The sequence below is a fragment of the Chiloscyllium punctatum genome, chromosome 42 (genome assembly GCF_047496795.1).
Source record: "Chiloscyllium punctatum isolate Juve2018m chromosome 42, sChiPun1.3, whole genome shotgun sequence".
In the NCBI taxonomy this organism is placed as follows: domain Eukaryota; kingdom Metazoa; phylum Chordata; class Chondrichthyes; order Orectolobiformes; family Hemiscylliidae; genus Chiloscyllium; species Chiloscyllium punctatum.
The window spans coordinates 38,447,567-38,474,644 of NC_092780.1; the positions used below are offsets into that span (position 1 = coordinate 38,447,567).

Sequence of the window (27,078 nt, forward strand, 5' to 3'; positions counted from 1 at the left end):
TGCTTCTGACTGAAGTTGGTTCTGAATGCATCAACCTCATTGGTTGCTCTCATTGAGCTCTAGTATAATTGAGCATGGAGATGTGCTTGGAACATCCTTGACTTGTTGGTTGCATAATTCCATGAATTCCACTGTTAGTATACTGCAAAATACTGAAAGAAGGCAGTGCAAAGTGCACATAACAAATATTGGTCTCATTGTACTCTTGCCAATTTGAATGGAGCTATGGCCTTTCTTGGCAGTGGTAGGAAACATCAGAGGGAAGAGTCATGCCTGGGTAGAACTCGGCTTTCTGTTTGCTATTTCCAGATGAGTGGGTGGGAATGCTTTGGTAGCAGCAGAAAGAATGAGAGATGGGCGCACTTTTAATTCTCATTCAATCTACTGCAGATATTGAGCTAGGCAATCTAAAGAAAATGGATTTAAATCAATGGAAATATTGCTAATACTTGTGATATTTTTGGGCTGCATTTCTGTTACAAGATGGCTCTGAGATCCAACTAATATTTGTGTTATTTTATTAATCCAGATCGAACTTGGCCTGGCCATAGCCAATTCCCAGGTTATATTTGAAAAGTCTGATAGTTCATCACTAAATCTCATTGGTGAGTATATGTGAACCTTGTGATTCAATTTTTGCCAGCACCTCAAGCATTAGATGCCCTCAACCAGCACCTGCTCTCCTGTGGCTAATCCTTGCACAAATACATGGTGTGTTTCAACGGTAAAGGTATTCCCACTGCCTTCAGATCTTAAAATGTATTGTGCAAGAATACCTAAGTTTGCACAATGTAGTTAATTAAATTTCTCAACAGCTGATGTGTTACACTCATAGTCAATTGCAAAGACTTGTCATAATGAGCTCCATCTTTGTAATCTGGGCTGATTTGAAGGTCCATGTATTCATGGACCTATTAGTTTCTCTCTGTCCTTTCCCTTGCACATGTTTTTGCACGTATTCTAGAGGATCTGAGCTTTTCCTAATTGCAGTGCCCCCTCATCCGCCACCTTCCCAAAAATCTTGGTGCATTTTTCTTCCCAACTGTCACCTTACCTTCACTTCCTTGAAAAACTGCTAAGGCTAGGTCAGTTGAAAATTTCAAAGCTAAGATTAATAAATTGTTATTGGAGTACGATGTAAGGAATATGAAAGCAAGATTGAGTGAGTTAATTAACAGGTCAGTTATGATCTAATTGCTTGAAGGAATAATCTCAAGTTACTGAATGGCATTGCTCATGTGTTCTGCAAGTCATCCCTGCCCATTTATGAAAATCCACTGTTCAATTAGAACCAGAGCGACATCCATGCATGAAGATAAAACATTAAGGTAAAACCGTGCATTGAGATCACTTGTAATTTTTTTCTTGAGCAGTATTCACTGTGCAAGTCTATTGATTCACGAACATGATTGTATATGAAAAGTCAGTGGTTGGGAAGATTAGTGGAGATCAGCTGTGGCTTGTTGGAGCAGGTTGAACTTTGTCACTTTATTTTTCTTGAGTAAGCCTATTTCTGCAACAGCTGTTGATAACTGAGGTTTGTGTAGTGTGAAATGTAATTTTTCATGGGTTTAATTATTGTATGATGGGAGTGACCCCTCTCCTTGTAAATTCTAGGTGTATTGCTGCAGCTGCTGTTCATTCACTCATATCATGGTGCTACTATCAGATTTGTGGCTGCTTCCACAAAATTCACCTTCTAAGAAAGGCGGATTTGTGGAGCATGTCAACGGGTGCTTAACTTCGATAATTGTCACGACTGTATGAAGTCGCTACCATGTTCCCCGTGACATGCCCCATCTGCTGAATAGCACATTTTGAACTAACATGGTGAGAATGATCCTTGTTAAACAGGGTTCAAGAAAGCTAAGGAGGTCTGTGCAATGAAACTTCACAGTTTGGGCCACATTTCAAATCCCTGATGCAGAGATACAAACAATGCTGCACATTTTCCCAGCAGTGTCCCTCGCACAGATCAATGGCAATCTTAAATTCTTTAAATTAAAATACCTTAACTTCAACAATGAAGAGGCTACTACTCGATTTGGGGATTTTTATTCACTTAATATGTAGTAACTGCTCTGTGGAATCTCATGCAATGTACACATGAGTTTTCCATCTGTTGAAGTGATATTTGGTAGACAAATATCAAAATCATTGTCTTGGAGTTTCTGGCCTAAGTACAATCGCAAGTAATAGCTGGTATAGATTGTCTCTTTTGCAAATTATAAGCTTGACCGTCACCTGTGTCAGCCTTTAAATGCAAAGAGTATCTGTAGCTTTTAAGTAGTTGCATTTTCCACTTTTGTTTTGACTATGAACAATTTGCCCCTTCTCCCAGACTTCATTTTGTTCCATTCTCAAAGACATTGAATCCAACATTGCTGTAGTCTTCTGGATGTCTGCATGGTTTTTCACACGTCTGGACTCCTGAATGTTGGTGGTCTTTTTGATCATGGAGAATGTTGCTTCCAAGGCTGATCCTGTCTTCATGATACATCTAAATGAATTCACATTTCAGTGGAGTTACTATATAGTGACATGAATGGAAAATGTGAATGAATGATTTTTGTCCACTCCCTAGCCCTGGGCTACCGAGTCATATTGCAGTATCTTGGCACTTTCTGAGCTTGAGAGGAGTTAATTTATCACAGGCCCATGGTAGAAACTTGAGGCATACTAAATTGAATGGCTCAGTTTCAGATTGACTATTTGGTGTGCTTTGAGTTTAAAAAAAATACATGGACTGAATTCACTGGTCAGAGGGGCAGAAACCAGAGAACTAAAAACTTAAGAAAAATGGTAAAGGACCTAAGCAAGAGTTAGGAGAATTTTCTTTTCACATAGTAAGTCATGATCTGGATTTAACTACTTGAAAGGGTGTTGGAAGCAGATTTGATAGTAATTTTCAGAGAAATTGGATATAAACTTCAAAGAAAAATTAATAGGTAAGAATGAAGATGAGGGATTAATTGAATACATTTAAACGACTGGGCACAGACATGATGGCCTCCTATGAAGTAGCTAACTTGGACTTAATTTGTATCTTTGTTATTTTGTGATTGCTTTCTTTGTGTAAAATGTATTGAAACAATGAATGTTCACTGATAGCATGACAACAAGTGTTGAAATTTGCTGTGTTTTTGGAATACTTTTTTTCAAAATGTAATTCTAAAGAATGTGGGTGATGTCATTTAATACCTGTGTCTTTTTGCCATCCAAAAGCGTAATGACTGAGTGGCTTACTAGATCATTTATGTTGGAATGGCAACTTTCAATTCTCTGAATGGCATTGGCTTTTATGACAATTTTGGTTTTTACTGGTACCAGCTTTTCATTTTTTAAAATATCTTTTTAAAAAAAACTGATTTCAATTTCTGAAAATACCATTTGTTGGCTTTATATTTGCAATCTGGGGATTATTGGTCCAGGTGTGTGGATTGCTAACTCATCCAACATGGGATCAAATTTGTATAAATCAAATTGCATGCATAAATGCAAAGAAAGTCAAGTATAGCTTTGTTCTTTAGTCTTTTAATTAATGGGTTATTTTGAAATGTTTTAGTGAAGCTTTAAGTCACAAAAACAGTCACGCAAATTGAAATGGGTGGCCTGATCAAATACAATGGTTGTAATTGTGTGGCAATCCTGTGCATAACCATTAGGTGGCGACAGATTTATGTTTGAGTAAGTCATGGCTTTTTGCATTTTTTTTAAAAGGTAAATCTAAAACCAAACAAGGAAGACAGTCCATCATTAACCCAGACTGGAACTTTGAGAAAATGGGAATTGGTGGCCTTGACAAAGAGTTTTCTGATATTTTTCGCCGAGCATTTGCTTCAAGAGTGTTTCCTGTAGATCTTGTGGAACAGATGGGTGAGTGCTACACACAGTAATCCAATAACACCAGAAAGGCATGTTGATTTAAACATTTGCTAAACTTAATACATTTTTCATAAATTCATCTTTCTTGATCCAGGTATTCATTGCTCGATCAGATCCACCTCTAACCCCACCACCCCCAATGTTAGTTTGACTTGTTAATTTCCTTCTTGATCATACAACTTGTTGTTATGAGGTCGCTTGTTAGGTGCAAGGTAATGATTGAGTTGCTGTCTTCTCTGGCCCCTTTCAAAGTATCTCTGATAGATTAGTGGGTGGTGCTGTTTCAGTGAAATGAACTGATGGCTCTGTTGTTCTTGTCATCCTCCTCCTTTCCCTGTTCACAAAATATTTTCTGAAGCTGGTCAACTTTGAGCTCTTGTTTTCAAATGAAATTTGATAGAACCTCGATCTTTGCTGATGTGCAGTGCCCAGGAATGTGACACACCACCTCTGAAGTAACTGCTGTTGAATGCTACATTCCGTACTTTGTTTTTCTCTATTATAAACAAAAATCTAAGATATGGCCTTGTGAAAGGAAACCTTTCCTGTCATCTAATTGCCCAGATTTCTCCTGTGAAGTGTTCATTGATCTTAATTTGGTCTATCGGCATTCTGAGCCAATTTTAGACAGTCAGCCTCTGATTAGTGCACCGGGAGTGGTTTAAAACACAGGGAATGCCACTTAGTTGCAGTCTGGATAAGCAGATCATTTTAAGGTGGTTATGCCTTTTTGTGGGCTAAGTAGACAGTAATTATTTTCTCTGGTGGGGGAGCTTTGAACTGGGAGCCTTATTGGATCAAATGGTTTGTTTTGTGCTGTACATTGTGAGTAAGAAATATTTGATAGTAAATAGCCAAGGCATCGATGAGTTAATAAAAAGCCCTACGTCAAATGTAACTTCTGAGTCAGAGATGTACAGCATGGAAACAGAAACCTGTCCATGCCGACCAGGTATCCCAACCCAATCTAGTCCCACCTGCCAGCACCCAGCCCATATCCCTCCAAACCCTTCCTATTCATATACCCATCCAAATGCCTCTTAAATGTTGCAACTGTACCAGCCTCCACCACATCCTCTGGCAGCTCATTCCATACATGTACCACCCTCTGCGTGAAAAAGTTGCCCTTGGGTCTCTTTTATATCTTTTCCCCTCTCACCCTAAACCTATGCCTTCTAGTTCTGGACTCCCCGACCCCAGGGAAAAGACTTTGTCTATTTACATTATCCATGCCCCTCATAATTTTGTAAACCTCTATAAGGTCCAAATGAGACTTCACTGTTTACAAGTTCAGCCAGCTCTCACAAGGAAAAGGCCAATCAAATGTTCACCAGTTTAGCATTGTTGATTTCTTTTTTGTTTGTGTGTTTGCGGAGAGGAGGGAGTTAGGGAGTTAGGGAAAGCAGGGGGAGGAGGATTGGATGGGACAGTTGGTGGTGATTGAATTAGATTGCTACTTTTTCTGCACTCTTTTTCACTTTCTATCCTTCCTGAAAGGTCTGATTCCTCTGCTGCGTTGTGGTCAGATTGCACAGGTCACACACCTGCTTTAGTGGGTGAGGCTCTGCTCAGTGAGGATTAGTAGCATCTGACAGCAAACCTCCCAGGTCCAAGCAGCGATCACCAGCGCACCTGGCTTATCACCTGAACTTCGAAGTTCCCAACAGCTTGTTGTACAGAAGTAAAAGATGAAATGGTAACCTTTAATGTTCCAGCTTCGAAAGGCCATCTAAATTCTGATAACATTTAATTTAGCACAAAGCTTAACTTTCCAGCACTATGGGGTAATTTCTGGAATTGGCTGTCAAACATTTAAGATGATTTCATTACTAAGACAAGTTTGACATATCCTGAGTGTGCTGTCAGCATTTTCTGGCCTGGCTCCAGGTTCGTGACGGTCTATGCAGCTGTGTACTCATTTCATTAGCAGTAAAAGGGGCATGTGTGTGTATGAATGTTTCCGAAAATATCGTTTAATTTTTTTTAGCCCCTCCCTTTGTCCGCATCTGCTCATTCTCACTGACTTAGAGTATATTTCCAAGATCTCATACTTATGCTTAACATAATTTAAGTACTAAGTCTGTTTTAATTAGTTCATGTGCAAATATATTTATTTAATATGCTGTATGCCAATAGAATAGTAAAGTTGAGGGATTTATTGTAATCCTTTAAATCCTGGTCTAGAACCTCTGCACTACATCACATAATGCAATAGGATTGACATTTGTTTGGCTATCTGGGGAAATTCCTTTTTTCTTAGGAGTAAAGCATGTACCTAAGTATTCATGATTTGAAGTGCATTTTTGTTCTCTTTTTTTTTCTTTTTATAGATAAAGTCTCCTTCACTTCTCCCTTCTCACTCTGTGAATGTCCTAATTCTTGCAGGGGGTGCAGTTTTTAATCCATTAATCACTGCTGTACATAGGAGTGATGTCTGCATGTTTTCCAGATTAGCTGACTGTGTAAAGGTCCAATGCTGTCCCTGCAGATGCCCATTGTTGGCAAGTGTCATTGGATATCGGATACCAAAGCCACTGCTAGGCTCATCCAATTCTGCCCCCCCCCATCCCCAGCCCCATCCCCATCCCCAAATAAAAGAACAAAGTCAGCCTTGTAGCAACAATAGTTTTAATACAAACCTAGAGGCTGGCTTTAGGGAACATCTCCGGGACACCCGCACCAATCAACCACACCGCCCCATGGCCCAACATTTCAACTCCCCCTCCCACTCTGCTGAGGACATGGAGGTCCTGGGCCTCCTTCACCGCCGCTCCCTCACCACCAGACGCCTGGAGGAAGAACGCCTCATCTTCTGCCTCGGAACACTTCAACCCCAGGGCATCAATGTGGACTTCAACAGCTTCCTCATTTCCCCTTCCACCCACCTGACTCTAGTTCCAAACTTTCAGCTCAGCACTGTCCCCATGACTTGGCCGGACTTGTCCTACCTGTCTATCTCCTTTTCAACATATCCACTCCACCCTCTCATCCCTGACCTATCACCTTCATCCCCTCCCCCACTCACCCATTGTACTCTATGCTACTTTCTCCCCACCCCCACCCTCCTCTAGCTTATCTCTCCACGCTTCAGGCTCACTGCCTTTATTCCTGATGAAGGGCTTTTGCCCGAAACGTCGATTTTGCTGCTCCTTGGATGCTACCTGAACTGCTATGCTCTTCTAGCACCACTGATCCAGAATTTGTCAGGGTGTCAACTGTAGTTTCTAGCTTTAGATTAGATTAGATTAGATTACTTACAGTGTGGAAACAGGCCCTTCGGCCCAACAAGTCCACACCGCCCCGCCGAAGCGCAACCCACCCATACCCCTACATCTACCCCTTACCTAACACTGCGGGCAATTTAGCATGGCCAATTCACCTAACCTGCACATCTTTGGACTGTGGGAGGAAACCGGAGCACCCGGAGGAAACCCACGCAGACACGGGGAGAATGTGCAAACTCCACACAGTCAGTCGCCTGAGGCAGGAATTGAACCCAGGTCTCTGGCGCTGTGAGGCAGCAGTGGTAACCACTGTGCCACCGTGCCGCCCTGGTCTGCATAGCTTAGCATAACAAAGAGTGGTGTTTTTTACACGTTGAGGTATTGAAGAGCTGATTGAAATCTTTGCTCAGCTGCAAGAATGTTCATCTCTGAACAATTTAGTCACAAGATAAAGATAAATGGGCTTCTGTGATCAGTTAAAAATTCTTTAATTCTGCCTATATTCATCTTCAGTTCAACAAAAACTTATTTATTGGGTACAATTTAGATGAAGTGATGATTGAAGAATTATTATCCATGATGAGTAAAAATGAAATGCCCTGAAAAGATTTATACATGGTAGTAGCAGATTCAGATACCATGTATCAGGGCCCAGTGGAGATCAGCATTTGTAAAGATTCAATAAATGGGTTTCTAGCTTGTTTAAAAGTGAAAAAGCAAATCTGATCGGACTATGAAATGAGAAGCAGAATTAACATTTGCATTAAATGTGACTTTTCTTCTTCGTTGAAGATCTAGCTTCAGTTCAGAAGAAGCCTTATTTGACTTGAAACTTTGATCCTGTATCTCTGGTCACAGATGCTGCCAGAGCTCCTACATTGTTCCAGCACTTTGTTGTTAGTCCAGCTTTTTTGTGTTGTCAGGTTGTAGCAGGTAAGGGCCATATTTTGTCACTGCTGTCTGAGTCATCTGATACTTTGGTTCTAGAGATTGAAGCATCTTTTGTAGACCTCCATACATTTTGTAATGGGAAGACCACCAAGTAAATGAGGGTTGTCAAGGTGCTGTCTTTTGGTTGATTCATCAAACTAAGGCCCCATGTTCCCCTGATGATCAATGTCAAAAGCGCCATGTTGATATTTAGAAGACCCTATTTTCTGGGCAGTGTCACTGAAACTAGCTGCCAAATCATCATTAATGTTTATGGAATCATGCTGTTCACAAATTGACAAACCAGTTGCAAAAATCATACTTTGAAAATGCTCCATTGGCTGTGAAGGACTTCAAAGTATCCCAAGGTTTTGAAAGGGAGTGCAAATCTGTTTTGTTTTCTTTCCTTCCCTGTGCCTACATTTTACAGTGCCCCATGTTTGTTTCTCAGTTCCTCTCACGTTATACCAGATTCTTCAAATTTTATATATGTAAAACTAGAAGTAAAAAAATCAGCTAAACTTTCTGTTCATGATCACTCATTTTAACACTGGAAAGATTGAATCAGGATCTCTGGTCCCATTCACTGTAGTTTTGGCTATGAAACACACTATAGTAGAATGGTCTGTCAAATTTCATCAGTTAAACTACCAACAGTTGTCTCAGTGTTGCACAATCAGACATAGGAAGTCAATTTGGAGGGAGAAAATTAAACTTGATGCTTTATGCAACAGAGTATATGATCTTTCTCAGTTGTTGGGTGACTAGGTGAGAGAGGTTTCCAAGATTTAAGAAGGTTGTAGGTTTACTCTGGATGTAAGTTTACTCACTGAGCTGGAAGGTTCCAATGAAATTGAGTTGTCAATACTTCAAACTAATTAACACCAGTTAGCCAAAAACAAATGTATAATAATTCTTTCAAAATTTTTGTTCATGCTTTCATCGAGAGAAACTTTGTCAGCGCCTTTATATAGGAATAGCCTGCTGTCATATTAGCATTAATTACTAAAGTACCTGGCATATTTCTTGTCAGCTGATACATTTTTCAGTATCTTGGCAAATTGTCAATATTAGTCAGCCATGGCATTTGAAGTGTTGAAGTGGCAGTTGTTTTTAGTGTAGATTTTCTATATAATCTTTATAAATTGATTAATTAGCAGCGCTCTGCATTCTCCTGTTAACCATTGAATTAACATGGAGAGTTTTTTTAGTAGCTCTCCTTCCATGCACAACAGTTAGAAGAAATTCTGTTACATTACTATGCTTACCAGATTACTGTCATGGTGCATCAGTTAACCTAGATGCAGTGGCATTTAGTGTCTGAGTAATATTTGTCTTGCCATAATCCCAAGTAATTACCCAAAAACATCTTGTAGAATTAAACTGACCTGTGCAGCTCCACAATAGCCCACGTTTCTCGTTGAGCCCCTGCTAAATTAAACCTTGCGATAAGTATTGTAAAATGCTGGGAATGTAAGCTGGTTCCACCTTCAGTCCTATTCTAATATTGCTGACAACCTAGTTTTTGGAAGTGACTCTGTGAAATGATTAGTATTATGGATCAAATATGCTGCTGTTAACTCAAAGCTGCACCATTCAACTTACTTTAACTTATTAGGAGTGCACTAAGAAGAACTTGCATCTGCAAGAAGCTTTTCGTGACCCAGGATGAAGCCCTCAAATGTTTCAGTCCATTAAATACCTCTGAATTGCAGTTACGGTTGTAATGTGGTAGTCAGTTTGTGTGCAGCAAAGATCCCACACACAATAAGTAAGATGGGAGCAGGAGTAAGCTAATTCAGCTCCTCAAGCCTGCTCCACCATTCAAGATTATGGTTGATTTATCTCTGTGCTAAATTCTTGTTTTGTGCTAACTCATCATAACCCTCGGCTCTCAAATATTTCAAAAACCAATCTACCACTCCTTAGAATACTTTCATTGGTTTAGCCTCTACAACTGTCAAGGATTGAGAATTTCAGACATTCACTATCCTCTGGAAAATAAAACTTCCTTTCCATCTCAGTTTTAAATGATTGTTCCTTATTCTGTAACTGTTTCCTAGTTTGAGATTCTGTCACGAGTGGAAACATCTTCATCTTCTTAACATATACACCGTGAAGTCAGAATACTGTATGTTTCAATAAGATCACCACTCATTCTTTTGAACTAAAATGAATAAAGTCAAAGCCTGTTTTACCAATCTTATAAATCAACCCTTTCAGCCCAGTGAATCTGCACGCAATGCTAATATATTCTTTCTTAAACAGGGAATAAAACTGTACACTGTGCTGCAGGTGCAGCTTCACTACCACCCTGTACATTTCTAGCAATACTTGCTTATTTTCAAACTCTGGCCCTTAGCAATAAACACCAAAGTTCTATTTACCTTTTTAATTTCTTTCTGCACCTGTGTGCTAATGTTTTGTTTTCATGCAAAAGAATACCCAAATCCTTCTGTGCTTCACTTTGTTTAGAGTTTGTCCGTTTTATCTAGAAGTTCGTCTTTTGATTCTTCTGACCTAAAAGCAATACCTCACACTTTTCCAATTTAAACTCTACCTGCCAAGTTTTTTTCCCCATCCCTCAACCCATCTATGTCCTCTTGCACATTCCTTATGTCCTTAGTACAGCATATCCCTACCTATTTTTATATTGTCAGCAAATTTGGGTGTACAACCATGTAATCTGGAGGATCTGCTTCTAGTGATTTTGATTAATCTTAACCACAACACTATGGCGATCTTCCTTGCTGGCCTGGTGATCCATGATCTGCATTATTATTCAGTATCTATCTATTTCTTTTTTTTTTGTCCCCCCAAGCCATTGCAGTTGCATGCAGGTACCTAACTTGGTTCACATAGTGGAGGTTACTCTTTCACTCGCTGTCCCTTTTCCCTTCTCTAATTGGTCATCTCCATTAATGAAGTACAATAACTGTTGAGAAAACAAGATTGTGTTTCTCTACCAATGGTTGTGCAGCCTTCATGCAAGAAAAGTGATATAACATACACTTGGATCAGTGCTGTGCCTTTCTAAGATTTGGATAACTTTTCCATTCTTGAAAATGGTTATTGTCAGCACCTTAACATATGTTTAAAATTGACAGGAGAAAACAAAAGCCACCAACCCCACTCAGCAGAACATAGACACCCAAACCCACACACTTCTAATACAACTTTCCCATGCTTTGTTTCTTTGGCATCACAACTAATCTTAAATGTGTACTAAGATTCTGGGCTTAGTTTATATTTCTATTTGACATGTTAACTTGAGAATAGGTAATTTACTAGCTGGTAAGCATAAAATTTTAAGCTATATCATAAAGAGAAGTGAGGTGCAATGTAGCTGCAGCCAAGCTACAGTGGAGTCAAGGAAAATGTGGACATGCAACAATTGTAGAAGCAGAGAGAGCTCAGGTTTGTGGGATCTGAAAATCAAAAAGAACTTAGCATGCCTTGATTTTTATCTCCCAGTTAAGCAGTACATTTGTGAGTACAAGATGGCCAGTGCTAACAATGAAAAGTAGACCTATGTGTTGAATAGCTCCAAGAATTGAAAGCATTGGGAAAGCAAAGAATTAGTCTATTCTGTTTGAAGGAATTTTTATGATTTTAGTACAGTGGCCACATATGCCCAATGAGGAGTTTTAAACTTGAGAGATATCTTAGACTGGCAATTAACACTACATGAATGTGCAGTGCAGTTTCTGAAAAGCTGAATGTTCAAATGACTCATTTTCATTGCTGGTCTTTAAGAAATTAATTGGTGATACGGCAAGCACATAAAGCAGCCGTCTAGAATTGAAAGTTTAATCAAGCTTCTGTTGTTGATATCAATGAAAGTTAGAAATTAGATTTAACTGGGAAAGTCCACTGAAACGTTTCTGGGGAAGATAGGATGGGGATTTAGCATGAGTTATATGTACGATTCAGTTCTGAATTTAAGACCAGTTGTGCTTAAAGTATCATATGCATTCAAAATTCAATTAATATGTTGTCCTAATTATTCTGCAAACCATGAATTTGTGTATCTCAGTTTTTCAAACCTTTCCTACCAGTGAAAACGTATTGCTGTGGAACTCCTCCATCACTTGGATTTATTGTTGAAAACCATGATCAATTTCAAATTGTGCATGTGGTGCCATAATTGCCATTGTGGGATTGACTGTTTCACGGTGTCTCGTTTAGTTGCAGTCTGTCAACATGCCTTAGCTGGGAGTTGAGCATTATTACATCTTTGAACTTCACTCATCGCCCAATCCTCCTTCATACACACTTTCCCTATATACAAAAGGGATCAGATTGCCACTTAGTACTTAGTAATGGCTTGTGCCTGACACTAATTTGGCAGGACTGGTCTGATTTTGTTTCTTGTTCATCTCTGTCTAAAATTAGCTAATATGACTGCAGTCGTGACTCTTATTGTGGCTAGATAGTCGTCCAGGGTTTATTCATTGTCAAGGGTTTCTGAACCTTAACTGCAGTGACTTGAAGGGGCCAGGATGTTGCAGACTAGATAGAATAAAACCACTGCTGTGCTCTTCTCATTAGCCAAGATGCCCCTTTTTATTAATGAATTAAAAGCTCTGCCTGGGATAGAGTTGAACCATTGTGGTCAAGATTAGATTACTTACAGTGTGGAAACAGGCCCTTCGGCCCAACAAGTCCACACCGCCCCGCCGAAGCGCAACCCACCCATACCCCTACATCTGCCCCTTACCTCGCACTATGGGCAATTTAGCATAGCCAATTCACCTGACCTGCACATCTTTGGACTGTGGGAGGAAACCGGAGCACCCGGAGGTAACCCACGCAGACACGGGGAGAATGTGCAAACTCCACACAGTCGCCTGAGGCGGGAATTGAACCCGGGTCTCTAGCGCTGTGAGGCAGCAGTGCTAACCACTGTGCCACCGTGCCGCTCAAGTAGAGATTTTCTAACTAACAACAGTCTGGCTACAGTGATACTGTTTTAATATATGGATTAGTTTGACAATAAAATACCTTTCACAAACTAAGAATATAGATAAATTCCTTTCACCTTCAGGTGTTTTTTTTTATCAACCTGTTCAAAAATGTTAGGATGCAATTCCAGAACAAGTGGGACTTGAATCCAGGCCTTCACAAGAACCCTGCTCCTAATCTGTACATTTACATAAACAACTATCACAATTCACTAAACATCAGATAAAGTACTCAGCACACTGCAACATGAATAAATGCACAGAGGTAAAAACTCATGTATAAGCTGCCAGTTTGTTTCCAGTATTCGATTTGCTAAATTTGTCTAATATATACATTGAAACACACCTAGAAAGTTCTTGTGTCGGATTTCCCCATAAGTAAGAATGTATTAGACCATAAGACATAGGAGCAGAAATTAAGCCATTCAGCCCTTAAAGTCTGCTCTGCCATTCAGTCATGGCTGATAGGATTCTCAACCCCATTCTCCCGCTTTGTTCCTGTAACCCTTGATCCCCTTGATACTCACGAGCCTATTTATCTCTGTCTTAAATAGTCTGAATGACCTGGCCTCCACATCCTTCTATGGCAATGAATTCCATAAATTCACCACTCTCTGGCTGAAGAAGTTTCTCCTTATCTCCGTTTTCAAAGATCTTCCCTTTGTGGCTGTGCCCTTAGGTCCTAGTCTGTCCTACCAATAGAAACATCTTCCCAACATCTACTCTGTCCAGGCCATTCAATGTTCTGTATGTTTCAATTCGATCCCCCCTTATCCTTCTAACTCCATCCAGTATTGACCCAGAGTCCTCAAATGATCCTCCTATGTTAAGCTTTTCAATCCTGGGACTATTCTTGTTAACCTTCTCTTGACACTCTCCAAGGCCAGAATATCCTCCTTGAGGTATGGGGCCCAGAACTATGCACATTACTCCAAATGTGGTCTGACCAGAGCCTTATGGTGCTTCAGAAGTACATCCCTGCTTTTATGTTCAAGTTCCTTCAAAATAAATGCCATCACTGCATTTGCCTTCCTCATTAAACTAGAATCAGAGAGCGTTCTGGAGGACTGGAAAATCACGAACATGAAAGCCTTGTTCAAAGAGGGAGTAAGGCAAAAGAAGGAAAATTACAGACCGATTAGCCTGACCTTGGTTCTGGGTAAGATCCTGGAATCCGTTGTGAGGAATAAGACTTGTGAATAGTATGGTAAAATAGGGCAAAGTTAGCATATTTACCTTGAGAGAATGCTGGACTAGATGTTCCAAATCTCTTTCACTGAAGACTTCTGATTTTTTTCCCCATTTAGAAAATAGTCCATGCCTCTATTCTTCCTATCAAAGTGCATTACCTTTCACTTTCCCACTTGTACTCCATCTGCCACTTCTTTGACCACTCTCCTCACCTTTCTAAATCCTTTTCCAGCCTCCCCAACTCCTCAATGCTACTTGTCCCTCTACCTATCTTTGTATCATCAGCAAACTTAGCCAGAATGCCCTAAGTTACTTCATCTAGATTGTTCCAGTATACAGTGAAGAGTTATGGTCCCAACACTGAGCTTTGTGGAACACCACTTATCACCAGCTGTCATCCTGAGAAGGACCCTTTTATCACCACTGTCTGCTTTCTGCCAGGCAGCCAAGCTTCTACCCACGCTAGCACTTGCCTCTGACACCATGGGCCCTAACTTTACTCAGTAGCCTCCCGTGCAGCACCTTGTCAAAGGACTTCTTGAAGTCCAAGTAGATAACATCTATTGGCTCTCCTTGGTCTAACCTGCTTGTTCCTTCCCTAAAGAATTCTAGCAGATTTGTCAGGCATGATCTCCCCTTGATGAAACCATGCTAACTTTGCCCTATTTTACCATACATTTCCAAATATTCACAAGTCTCATCCTTCACAATGGATTCCAGGATCTTGCCCACGACTGAGGTTGGGCTGATCAGTCTGTAACTCTCCTTCTTTTGCCTTACTCACTTTTTGAACAAGGGTGCCATGTTAGCCGTTTTCCAGTCCTCTGGGACTCTCCCTGATTCGAGTAATTGCTGAAAGATCATCACTAATGTCTCCACTATGCCTTTAGCCATCTCCCTTAGATCTCTGGGGTGTAGTTAATCTGGTGCAGCTGATTTATCCACCGTCAGGCCATTCAGTTTTTCTAGTACTATCCCCAAGTATGATGGCTACCACACTCTGCTCTGCTCTCTTTGTCTTGAATTATTGGGATATTATTCAGGTCTTCCACCATGAAGAATCATAACTGTAACTGGAAAGTGATTGAATGAGGGCAGGACAAAATAGTCAAGATAGAATGGGGCAGGAACAGGCTGAATCAATGGGTCTGTTTGGCGTGTCCTGGTTGTGGATTTTTGAAAGAAGTTCAAAGTGGGCAATGCAAAGTTAGGGGACTAAAAAGTGGGAAACTCTGGAAGAACGATCTCCAAAGGAAATGACTGTTGTGGAAACCAAAGCTTGATGTTCAGTCTGAAATCAAAACCATAAGTTTTGGAGAAGCTCAGCAGATTTGGCAATATAAACAAAGTGCTTTTTCACACCTTCCTTCATCCAACTTGTTCAGTGTAACCTTCTAGTCTTTCCTTCTCCATGCATTGACTTAATTTCCCCTTAAATGCGTTTGTGCTCTTGACTCAGCTATTCCTTTTTATAGTCAGTTCCACATTCCAAACACTAAAATATAAAATCACACAACACCAGGTTATAGTCCAACAGATTTATTTGTAAGCACCAGCTTTTGAGACCTGTTGGACTAAAACTGGTGTTGTGATTTTTAACTTTGTCCACTCCAGTCCAACACCGACGACTCCATCATTAGCAAAGAATGTTTTTCCTGAATTCCCTATTCGATTTTGCCAATGACTGTTCTTGTGACCACTGAGTCTGTTTTCCACTGTAAAAGGAAAATGCTTCTCTACATCTGATTAACCAAACAATTTTCAAGTATCTGTATCCCCAGATCTCCATCCCTTGTAATGTACGTGCCAAAATTTTCCAAGGCACGTGTAGGCTAGAAGGATTCCTCTGCTGTAAGTTGATGAATGGTTTGTATTTTTGAGTTTATGGCACAGAAAGCAGACCAAGCCAGTTTAGTTTGGTTTCAGTTCAGAAGAATCAAGTTCGCAGTTCAGAATAACAGTTGCCCTTGGGGATTTGTATATATGCATTAAAGTTGTCAGAACTGAAATGAGATTTAGGCCATCAAAATGGAAAGGGTGTTCCGGTCAGAGCAACTGGAAAGAAGTTATAAAACGGCTTCCATGGTTCAAGAAGGAGAACTGGAAAAAGTTGAGATCGGTGTGACATTTTTCTGGCCTTCTGTGTCAATAAAAGATATTGCTAGCAAACAGTTTGCGACTTTGCTGTTTGTAAAGATCTTTCTTTACAAGATAATGAGAGGCATAGATGGTCTCTGGCGCTCGACTCTATTTCCCAGAGCAGAAATGGCTCACACGAGGGGTCATAGTTTTAAGCTGGTTGGAGAAAAGTACAGAGGGGATGTCAGAGGCGGGTTCTTTACAGAGTTGTGAGAGCATGGAATGCATCGCCAGTAGCAGTTTTGGAAGCAGGGTCATTGGGGACATTTAAGAGACTGCTGGACATGCATATGGTCACAGAAATTTGAGGGTACATACATGATGATCAATGGTCGACACACCTTCGTGGGCTGAAGGGCCTGTTCTGTGCTGCACTGTTCTATGTTCTATGTAAACTTTTTTTTTGTCACAACTATGTTCTTCTATTAAAGAACATTGTCAGCCTCGTGAATATCTTCAGTGACCATCATTACGATAACCACCTGGAAAAATTAAACTGCGATCTATCACACTAGTTTCACTCTGTGATCTGATGTCCTGAATTACCAAGTACTGGGATCATAACACTATATTCAAATTCATTTGAAAGTTTGCCATTTGCAAGTGTTTCCCATTGCTGTTCTGTCTCTTTGTTTTTTTTTCCAGTTCATTTTAGTAACTTGCTACTGAAATGAGCTTGCTTCTAGTTTATTACTTTGATCATTTTGTTTCTATCAATCTTTTTATGAAACCTTATTGTCTTGTGATCATTGTTCATTAGGTAACATTAAATATTGAACTCTCTCTCTTATATTGGTTAGTTTTCCTTTTATTAAATCCAACTGTTTTGAGTTATTTCACTTAATGCCTAAAAAGAAAGTTGTGTACACATTGTACAAACTCTACTTTCTGTAGACTTTTACAATTGAATAGGCATTGTTGAATATCAATTTGCAATAAGGGAAATTAGTTATCTTACCTATTTCACTGTGTTGTGAAAATTGATACACCAACTAGTTTCTATGGTCATTTGTCCTCCAATGTGCCTTTGTCTTATAGGTTGTAAACACGTGAAAGGTATTCTGCTCTATGGCCCACCAGGATGTGGGAAAACCTTAATGGCCCGGCAAATTGGGAAAATGTTGAATGCTCGAGAACCCAAGGTTGTAAATGGCCCTGAAATCCTCAACAAATATGTGGGTGAATCTGAAGCAAACATCCGTAAACTCTTTGCGGATGCAGAGGAAGAGCAGAGGCGGGTTAGTATTCGGAGTCTTGGTGAATTGTAGTTCTTAATTTTGTGCAGAAATAATAACCGGGCATTTTAAAAAAGGGAGAACATTGCATTACTGTTTTCAGATGAAGTGAATTAAAGAGAGAATCAGTAGATGTCCTGGAGATGTTCCCTAAAGCGCTCTGCTAGGAGGCGCTGGATATACTGACACCCACACCAATCAACCACACCGCCCTGTGGCCCAACATTTCAACTCCCCCTCCCATTTTGCCAAGGACATGGAGGTCCTGGTCCTCCCTCACCACCAGACGCCTGGAGGAAGAACGCCTCATCTTCTGCCTCAGAACACTTCAACCCCAGGGCATCAATGTGGACTTCAACAGCTTCCTCATTTCCCCTTCCCCCGCCTCACCCTAGTTTCGAACTTCCAGCTCAGCACTGTCCCCATGACTTGTCCTACCTGCCTATCTTCTTTTCCACTTATCCACTCCACCCTCCTCCCTGACCTATCACCTTCATCCCCTCCCCCACTCACCTATTGTACTCTATGCTACTTTCTCCCCACCCATACCCTTCTCTAGCTTATCTCTCCACCCTTCAGGCTCTCTGCCTTTATTCCTGATGAAGTACTTTTGCCCGAAACGTCGATTTTACTGCTCCTTGGATCCATTCACAATACCAGGCCTTGGTCTCGTCATGTTTGAAACTTGAAGTAATTTACATTTAATTTAAATATTGCACAACACCGGGTTATACTCCAACAGATTTATTTGAAACCACAAACTTTCGGGGCCCCCGCTCCTTCCTCAGGCTCCAAAAGCTTGATGTTTCAAATAAACCTGATGGACTATAACCCAGTGTCATGTGATTTTTGACTTTGTCCACACCATTTCAACATCAGCACTGCCACATCTTGATTTACATTTAAGCCACTGCTACTGGTAAGAGGAATGGTGTGACATTTGGTTATTTTCAGGTGCTTGAGGGGTTTTCTGGGGCAGGTTTTACAAACTCCTGGGAATTTGAACATCCCACATGCAGTATTTCTTGGTACATAATAGGTCCTTGATTCTTTGAGAAGTGCTCTGCCATTCAAGTCTGTCATGTCAACTTCAGTCAAAATGGATTCTAAAGACTTTTTTGTTTTTAATTAGTTTGATTTAGTTGTATTTTGGTTACTATTTTGGACAATGGAGGATAAGTTTGATGCATCTGTGTTGGATGAGAGCTACTTTTTGAAAAGGTCAGCCCTTGTCTGAACCAGTGTCAAGGCAGATCGCCAGTGTGAGGACAGATTTCCAGAACAATATCCACACTGTGGGTTTTAACTTCATACCAGTCACCTTCTTCACATTTCATTCCAAAGGTTTACGTGGTTTGTCTTTTCACAGCTTGGGGCAAACAGCGGCCTACACATCATCATATTTGATGAAATAGATGCCATTTGCAAGCAGAGGGGGACCATGGCAGGCAGCACGGGTGTGCATGACACAGTTGTCAATCAGCTGCTTTCTAAAATAGATGGAGTGGAGCAACTGAATAACATCCTTGTTATAGGTAGGTGCTGCAAGTTGGCCTCTCTACCTTATAGCAGTGCGTGGGTATTTTCCATGATGGGAATGGAGTTGTGAAGCAGAAATTTTGTTTGTGGCTTCCTTACTCAATCTACTCAGGATCTGATAGAATCAATACTACTGAATTGCTAAATGTTATTTCTTAGCAGTGTACTAGCAATTTTGTCCTTTTCAGTACAGTTTCTTGAAGAATGTTCAAGTACACTATGCTTGCTAATTTTATTGAAGAAGTTCAATTAATTGCCCAGTTAATTTTTTTTTGTTGCCTCTGAATCTGTTTTTCATTTTGTCATTTGACTACCATTGCAGGATTTTATCCGATGCCTTTTGAAAATGTTATGTACAGCATCAACTGCATTTGCCCACACAATATGGCAGCAACATCTAAAGAAAATACTTTCAAATTACTAGCTAAATCATGTAATGTTCCCCATACACTTTGAAATTCTTGAAGTACTGGCTTCATTTTGATTTGATTTGATTTATTATCTCACATGTATTTTGTACAAAATAAAGTGAAAAATGTTGTTTGGAATCATCATTCTGGTGGCATCTTAAAATGCAGAAAAATGAACCAAAGCATTGAATATAAAGGCAGAAGAATAAAGAAAGAAAGCAAAAGTGTTCAACTTTACAATCCCTGTTAAGTGCTCCACCATGGGCCTAGTGGCCAGGCTGGAGTCCTCTTTGCTACTCCTCTACTGCTGGAACAAAAGTCTTCGCTCTTCAGGCTTTATCACCTCCAGTGACACCCTTGCCAATGCACATGCCACCAATGCTGCAACCTTAAATCAATTTTGGCACCGCCAAGCCTCAGGTTCACCTCAACCATTCAGTCATTGCTGATGCCACAGGGTCTCATACTGGGCACAGACCTAGTGGCTCCATGAATCTGTCCTGGATGCAGCCTCCGCTGCAGCAGCCATAAGTCGGCGTTAGGACTGACATGGCCAATGTAGAAGACACCTGGAACATAAACTCTCTAACTCCAACACCCCGAGTCCGCACAGGGCCCGCTCACCGAGCGCCCTGAGAGACCGTGCTGGGCCCGCTTGCCGACTGTCCCGAGAGTCCGCGCTGGGCCCATCGCCGACCGTCCGGAGTCCGTGCTGGGCTCACTTATCGACCGTCCCGAGAGTCCGTGCTGGGCCCACTCGCCGAGTGTCCTGAGAGTCTGTGCTGCACCTGCTCGCCGTGCGCCCCGGGTTCGCGCTGGGCCTGCGCGCCACTGCTGATGCTGTAGCTGCGACTGTGCTCTTCCAGAGGTAAATAAAATAAGAGACAAAAAAAAGAAATGAAATAGAAAAATGGATGGAGTCGATGTGCCCTGGATTCAGAAGCCCTACTTCACCGCCATCTTGAGCTTTACTTTCTCTATGGTTCCCAGTTTGGTCATGTTTTCCTTAAGGTAGTAATATAAGCAAAATAGTTGGCATGTTTAGTTTTGCTGTTTTTATATTTGCAATGATTTTCTAACTCAGCTTTTAGTGAAATGCATCTGTGGGCTCTTCAACATTATTTAAGATTCTCAAGTAGTTTTTAACCAAATAGAATCAGAAAGCCCAGACTGTTTCCTAATCGGTTTTAAATTACTGAAGTTGTACTTGTACTTAAGTATTTCAAGTTCTGTTTGAATGACACCATAATGTTAGAGATCTCTGCATGATAGAGCCATTTAGGTCCTGTGTTGTACAACTGAAACTGTTAATGCAATCTGAAATTGTAGGTGCTTTAATATGGCATATTTTGCTTAAAATTTATACAAGTCAGTTTTACCAGGTCCCTTTTTGCTGTCCCCAGGTTGAAATTCTGGAGCCCCCTCCTTAGTACAGGGGGCATGGGTACACTTAATGAACTGCAGCAATTCAGAAAAATGACTCCGCATCCCCTTCTCAAGGACAGTTAGTAATGGGTAATGAATGCAGTCCTTGCCAGTAATGCTCACGTTCCAAGAACAAACCAACACGTAAAACAAGCCAAATGGACTTTAATGTCCAATTTATATTACATTTATTTGCCAAAGGACAATGATCAGTACTGTACTCCATCTGCCAACAAGTTAAGGTTTCAGTGACTGAGTGGCTAGTATTAAGACTTCTGTTGGTTTTGTCTTCACCTTTGTATTGAAAGTGGCTTTAACTTAAGCCTTATTACAATTTTTAGGAATGACAAACCGACCAGACTTGATTGATGAAGCTCTCCTTCGACCTGGCCGATTGGAAGTTAAAATGGAAATTGGTAAGTTTCGTCCACTGGTGGATGCTTTTTAACCTCCTTGTTATAAATATGTCTCGATCATTCGCTCAGAGTCCAACAGTGGTTTTAGAGCAAAATTCCGAATAACATTTAAAATATAATTGAATTTCTTAGAATCATAAGACCGTAAAACATAGGAGCAGGAATTCGACCATTCAGCCCATTGAGTCTGCCCTGACATTTGATACGCTTCTCAACCCTATTTTCCTGCTTTTTCCCTGCAACCCTTGATCCCCTTGACAGTCAAGAGCCGATCTATCTCCATCTTAAATATACTCAATGACCTGGCCTCCACAGCTTTCTGTGATGGTGAATTCTATAGATTCACCACTCTCTGGCTGAGGAAGTTTCTCCTTATCTCCGTTCTAAAAGTCTTCCTTTTACTCTATGCCTATGCCCTTGCCTCCTAGTCTCTCCTTCCAATGGAAGCATCTTCCCAACATCTACTCTGTCCAGTCCATTCAGTATTCTGTAAGTTTCAGTTAGATCCCCCTTATCCTTCTCAACTCCATCCAAAATAGACCCAGACTCCACAAATGATCTTCATATGTTAAGCTTTTCATTCCTGCACCATTCTCGTGAACCTTCTCTGGACATGCTCCAAAGCCAGAAAAATCCTTCCTGAGATATGGGGCCAGTCAAAAACAACTACCTAACTATTCTAATCCCATTTTCCACTTCATCCATAACCTCTTATGCCCTGGCATCACAAGTGCACGTCTAAATACTACTAAAATGTTATGAGGATTTTTGCCTGTCCCATCCTCACAGGCAGTCTCTTCTAGATTCCAAACACCCACTGGGTGAAAAAGATTTTCCTCCCATCTTTAGAGCTTCTGCCCCTTACCTTAAATCGATGTCTCCAGTCATTTATCCTTTCATCAAGGGGGAAATTTTCTTTCTGTCTACCTTATCTATGCCCCTCACAATTTTATACATCTCAATCATTCCCCCTCTCAATCTCCTCTGCTCAAAGGAAAATAACCCCAGCTTGCCAATTTCTCTTAACTGAAACTCTCTCCAGGCCACTCAACATCGTGGTAAATCTCTACACATTCTCCAGTATTCTCAGATCTCTCCTATACTGTGGATCTCAGTTCTACATACAATATTCTAGTTGTGGTCTAAGCAACATTTTACACAGTTTGAGCATAACATTTCTGCTCTTAGATACTGTGTCTCCACTAATAAATGGAAGTATACCATATGTCTTCTGAATCACTTTATCCACCTGTCCTGATACCTTCAGGGACTGGTGCAAGTGCATACCAAGGTCCCCGTGATTCTCACTGCTTCCCACCATCCTACCATTCATCATGTAATTTCTTGCCTTGTTTGCCCTGCCCAAATGCAATACCTCACAATGTCCAGATCGATGTGTTGATGAAGAACCATTATTCCTTACTCTGAGTACATGGGACCAGTTTTACCTTACTCTGTTGCCATTATGGAACCCCACGACGCGCAAGTGCTGGATAATGTGCTTTTTACTTGCCAACAGCAGCAGAACCCGACAAAAATACCCTATATTTATTTTATAACTTGATTGTTAACAATAAATGTTAAGCTCTCTTATTCTTGATTTGCTAAGGTGTACTTACGTCCAACTGAAATGGGCCAGACCAATTTGCTCACCATAATGTGCAGGTGCCAGTATTGGAGTGGGGTGAGCAAAGTTAAAAATCTCACAATGCCTGGTTATGTTCCAACAAGTTTATTTGGAAGTACTAGCTCCTTCATCAGGTAGCTGTGGAGCAGGATCATAAGATATAGGCTGTGGAGCAGGATTATAAGGCACAACTGTGCCTGATGCTCCCCAGCAACCTGGTGAAGGAGCTGTGCTCTGAAAACTAGTACGTTCAAATAAACCTGTTGGATAATAAGCTGATGTTGTGTGATTTTTAACTACGACTGTTGAGGAAGACAAATTACCCAAATTCGCCAGAAGATATGAGGTGGAGTAGTGGAAGACAGAAATGAATCTTTGAAGAAATGTTTACAGGTTTACATGCATCTCCTGGAGAGTAGCCTCTGCAGCTGAGCTGCTCGCAGCTTTCCCCACTCTGGCTTTTCTTTGTTGGGCATAGAGTCAATGAGTGAATGACCTTTTGGCTCATCACTGATTCTGATTAAAATTGTCAATAACTTGACAAAATGTTGTGCGCAATATGTAACAGATAACAAAAAGGGTACTGTTTCTTTTTAATCAGTTATTTGTCTCTGCTGTTTGATTTTACTCATCTTTGGTGCCAAGCACTTCCTGGCACGGTGCTTGTTACGAAAATTCAATATTCCCATAAAGGTTTGGTTGCCTAAAGTTGTACAACTAAGCTATGAAGGTTCTTTCTCAGGTGTTGTATGTACGTATATAAACAAGTTTTCAAATGTTCATTTCTTTTGCCTCTGCTCCTGTTGAGGCTTTCTCCCCTTCACAAAAATTTCCACGAGCAAGATGGATGAAATGACAAAATCTGAGATACGTGTTGCACAGTTGGTTTTTTTTGTCTATGTTGCTTTATCTTAGGGATACGTGCTGAAGATACTAATCGTAAAGACTAATTACAGCAGACCCTAGTTGGTCATTTGAACACTTTGAATTAAACTTAACAAATAAATTGCCATTTTAGTCATTTCAAAATTGGATATGGTCTAATTTTACAGGAATCTCCTCGATGTGAATCTAAACTTCCATATTGCAATAAAGCTGTACAAGTTCAATTGATGGCAGGAGTACTTCTTGAATTAGGCTCTGGTTTTGAGAGCCATATCAGGTTTGAGCACATAATCCCAGACTGGCAGGTGTAGTAGCAGAAGTACTACATTGCTGGAGCCATTGCTGCTCAATAAGGTGTTGAGTTAAGTTTGCTTGGTCAGCAGTAGATGTTAAGAAGTCATGATTCTTCAAGTTGTGCCAATGTACTTCCTTCAACTAATATCACTATTAAAACAGAAATGATCAACTATTTTGTGGCTTGAGTGGGGCACAGCTGACCTGATCACTTGTACTGCACGAGAACTAAAAAATTTGGAAGGGTACTATAAATGTATAAATTCAAAGAATTCAGTACTTCTGCTAGTAGATCTTTGTTTTGTGGTATGTAAAGGACATACAGTTCATGAAAGAGTATTACAACATAATGTATATGCAGCTATGTACATGAGAATTGACTGGAAAGCTGGTTTGCAATGCAGAGAGTTGCCACCAATTTGAGTCATTTCCCACACTGGGTGGGGTTACCATGAATGACTCTCCTTGTCAACCTCTCTTCTCACCTGACATGTGGTTACCCTCAGGTTTAACCACCACCAGTTATCTCTCTAATGAGAAAGCAGTCTGAGTAGGACTATGGTGACTTTAGCTTTACATGCAACCCTAACTTTTCTTGAAAATTACCACAGGTGCACACCTCTCCAAATTTCAGAAACAAACATATCAAAACACTTCAGAGTATTTTCTTAGAAACATGTGAAAGCTAAAACTGTAAGAATCATTCAGATTGTCCAAAATCATCATGTTCTGTGGCTGTAGTCATTTTGGCATTGGAGCATCTTTCTGGATCAGTTACGGGGGTTGTATTCACTTTTCTGGAGTCAGTGATGTAGGTTTTAAATCCTCCTTCAGGAACTCCATTTGCAGTGATAAAGCCTTCCAGTGGGTTTTTTAATTCACACACCATGCTGAGGAAGATTTCAGATAAAGGAAAAGAGAGGACAATAGTTGTTGGTCCAACCAAGTTATTTCTCTATTTCTGCTTTCAAATCCATTGATGGATTACAGCAACAAACTAGTCATGTGACCTCACTTTGAAAGTATTGTAGAAGTCTGTAACCCCAGATGAGCAGTTTGTATTCTTTCCAAATGCACCATGTCTCCCTGGCTTTTGCAAAGCACTCTTTCCTAAAGCCCAGGATATAGGTATATCCAATCAATGATGTAAATTCATATTTCAGAAAACGCATCTTCATCCCCAACTACTTTGTTTTCCTAGCTCAAATAACAATCAGTTATCTTTGAATAAACCTGTGGAATTGGCCCAATGGAAGTTAGCATAATTTTCTGCTGCCTTGAGTTATGTAGGTAATGGCAAGAAAGTTTGGAAAATATTGGGCAGATGTATAAATTCCAGTTTTCTCTTTGGGGTTTCATTGGAAAATTCTGAGTCTCCCCAATGAATGGCAACTATTTTATTTCCATGCATTTGCATATCATTTTGAGTTAAACTTGCCTCATTCTAAGCAACACCTAATTCTATACCCCTTATCCAAGAAACTAGGTGGTGGCAGTTCCTGGCTTAAGAATCACAATGATTGCCAATCACCTGATGAAGGAGCGTCCCTCTGAAAGCGAGTGTGCTTCCAATTAAACCTGTTGGACTATAACCTGGTGTTGTGTGATTTTTAACTTTGTACACCCCAGTCCAACACCGGCATCTCCGAATCAATTTATTTTTGGCTGTGTGCCTGTGCTTGACACTTTGCTCTGTTTAAAATGGAGAAAAATCTCCTGAAGGAGGAGTTTTCATGCACAACCAGGTTTTTTCTCATTTAATGAGCTTAATTGCCGGTGTTTATGCTCCATATTTAACATTGGAAAGACACCAGATATTTTTGCAGGTGTCGTAAATGTCAGTATATTTTAAAAGCTGCTAGCTGATTCAGTATCTAAGTAGCTAATGTATTCAATCCTTTTTAAAGATACCTGCTTATACAAGTTAAATCCCTGCAGTTCCATGCCTGACTGAGCGTATTTTTGCTTGATAAGTAATGTCAGAAATATGGAATAATCGATGGATAAGGGAAAGTTGCTATTAGCCCAGCAGTTAAGGTGACACGCTAGGTTTATAACTATCAATGAAGCAAAGCTTCAGGGCACATCATGAAACTTTTTGCTCCCATTTTAGTGTATTCTGAAGTTCTCAACCTTACTTATTTGTTGGCTATCTTTCAATGTTTATATACTATGGGGGACTAAGGGGGCAAGCCATCTGACATGTATTTGTGGCAGAGAGCTTCAAAAAATACAAGTACAAATCATAGAGAGCACCTATTCTCTAGTGAGGGAAGCATTGAGAGCACAGCCTCATTAATGCATAGAAACATACAAAATAGGAATTGGCCATTCAATCTTGAATCATCCAACTCAGTATGATCCTTTTTTCTCACTTTCCTTTGATCGCTTTAGCCACTCCTTCTGGAAAAGATTCATTTTTTCGGCTTCAACCATTTTCTTTATCAGAGAATTCTGCAGGCTCACAGTGATGAAATTTTTTCTCATCTCAGTCCTAAATGGCTTAACCCATATCTTGAGACTGTGAGCCCTGTGATTACCTGGAACATCCTTCTTGTGTTTATCCTGTCTAGTCCTGTTAGAATTCTGTAGATTTCTGAGCTTAGGAATCAACCTGTTAAAACTTTTTTTTTGCACCCCTTCCATAATTCGAATATCTTTCCTCAGATAAAGAGACCAAAACTGCACACAATACTCCAGGAGTGATTTTACTAAAATACTATACAATTCCAGCAAGACGTCCCTGCTCCTGTAAGGGCGACATGGTGGTACAGTGATTAGCACTGCTGCCTCACAGCACCAGGAATTCTGATTTAATTCCGGCCTCAGGCAACTGTCTGAGTGGAATTTGCACATTCTCCCTGTATCTGCATGGGTTTCCCCCAGGTGCTCTGGTTTCCTCCCACAGTCCAAC

General features: G+C 40.4%; 1 protein-coding gene across 1 annotated transcript in view; it reads left to right on the forward strand.

Moving 5' to 3' along the window:
- The window catches only part of LOC140465908 (vesicle-fusing ATPase), a 273,650-nt gene that overhangs the window by 80,508 nt on the left and 166,064 nt on the right, over positions 1-27,078 (forward strand). The window contains exons 7-11 of the mRNA XM_072561838.1: positions 530-605; positions 3,721-3,876; positions 17,372-17,571; positions 18,938-19,103; positions 21,284-21,358. Coding sequence (XP_072417939.1) covers positions 530-605; positions 3,721-3,876; positions 17,372-17,571; positions 18,938-19,103; positions 21,284-21,358 — 673 coding nt within the window. The remainder of the gene's footprint in view (positions 1-529; positions 606-3,720; positions 3,877-17,371; positions 17,572-18,937; positions 19,104-21,283; positions 21,359-27,078) is intronic.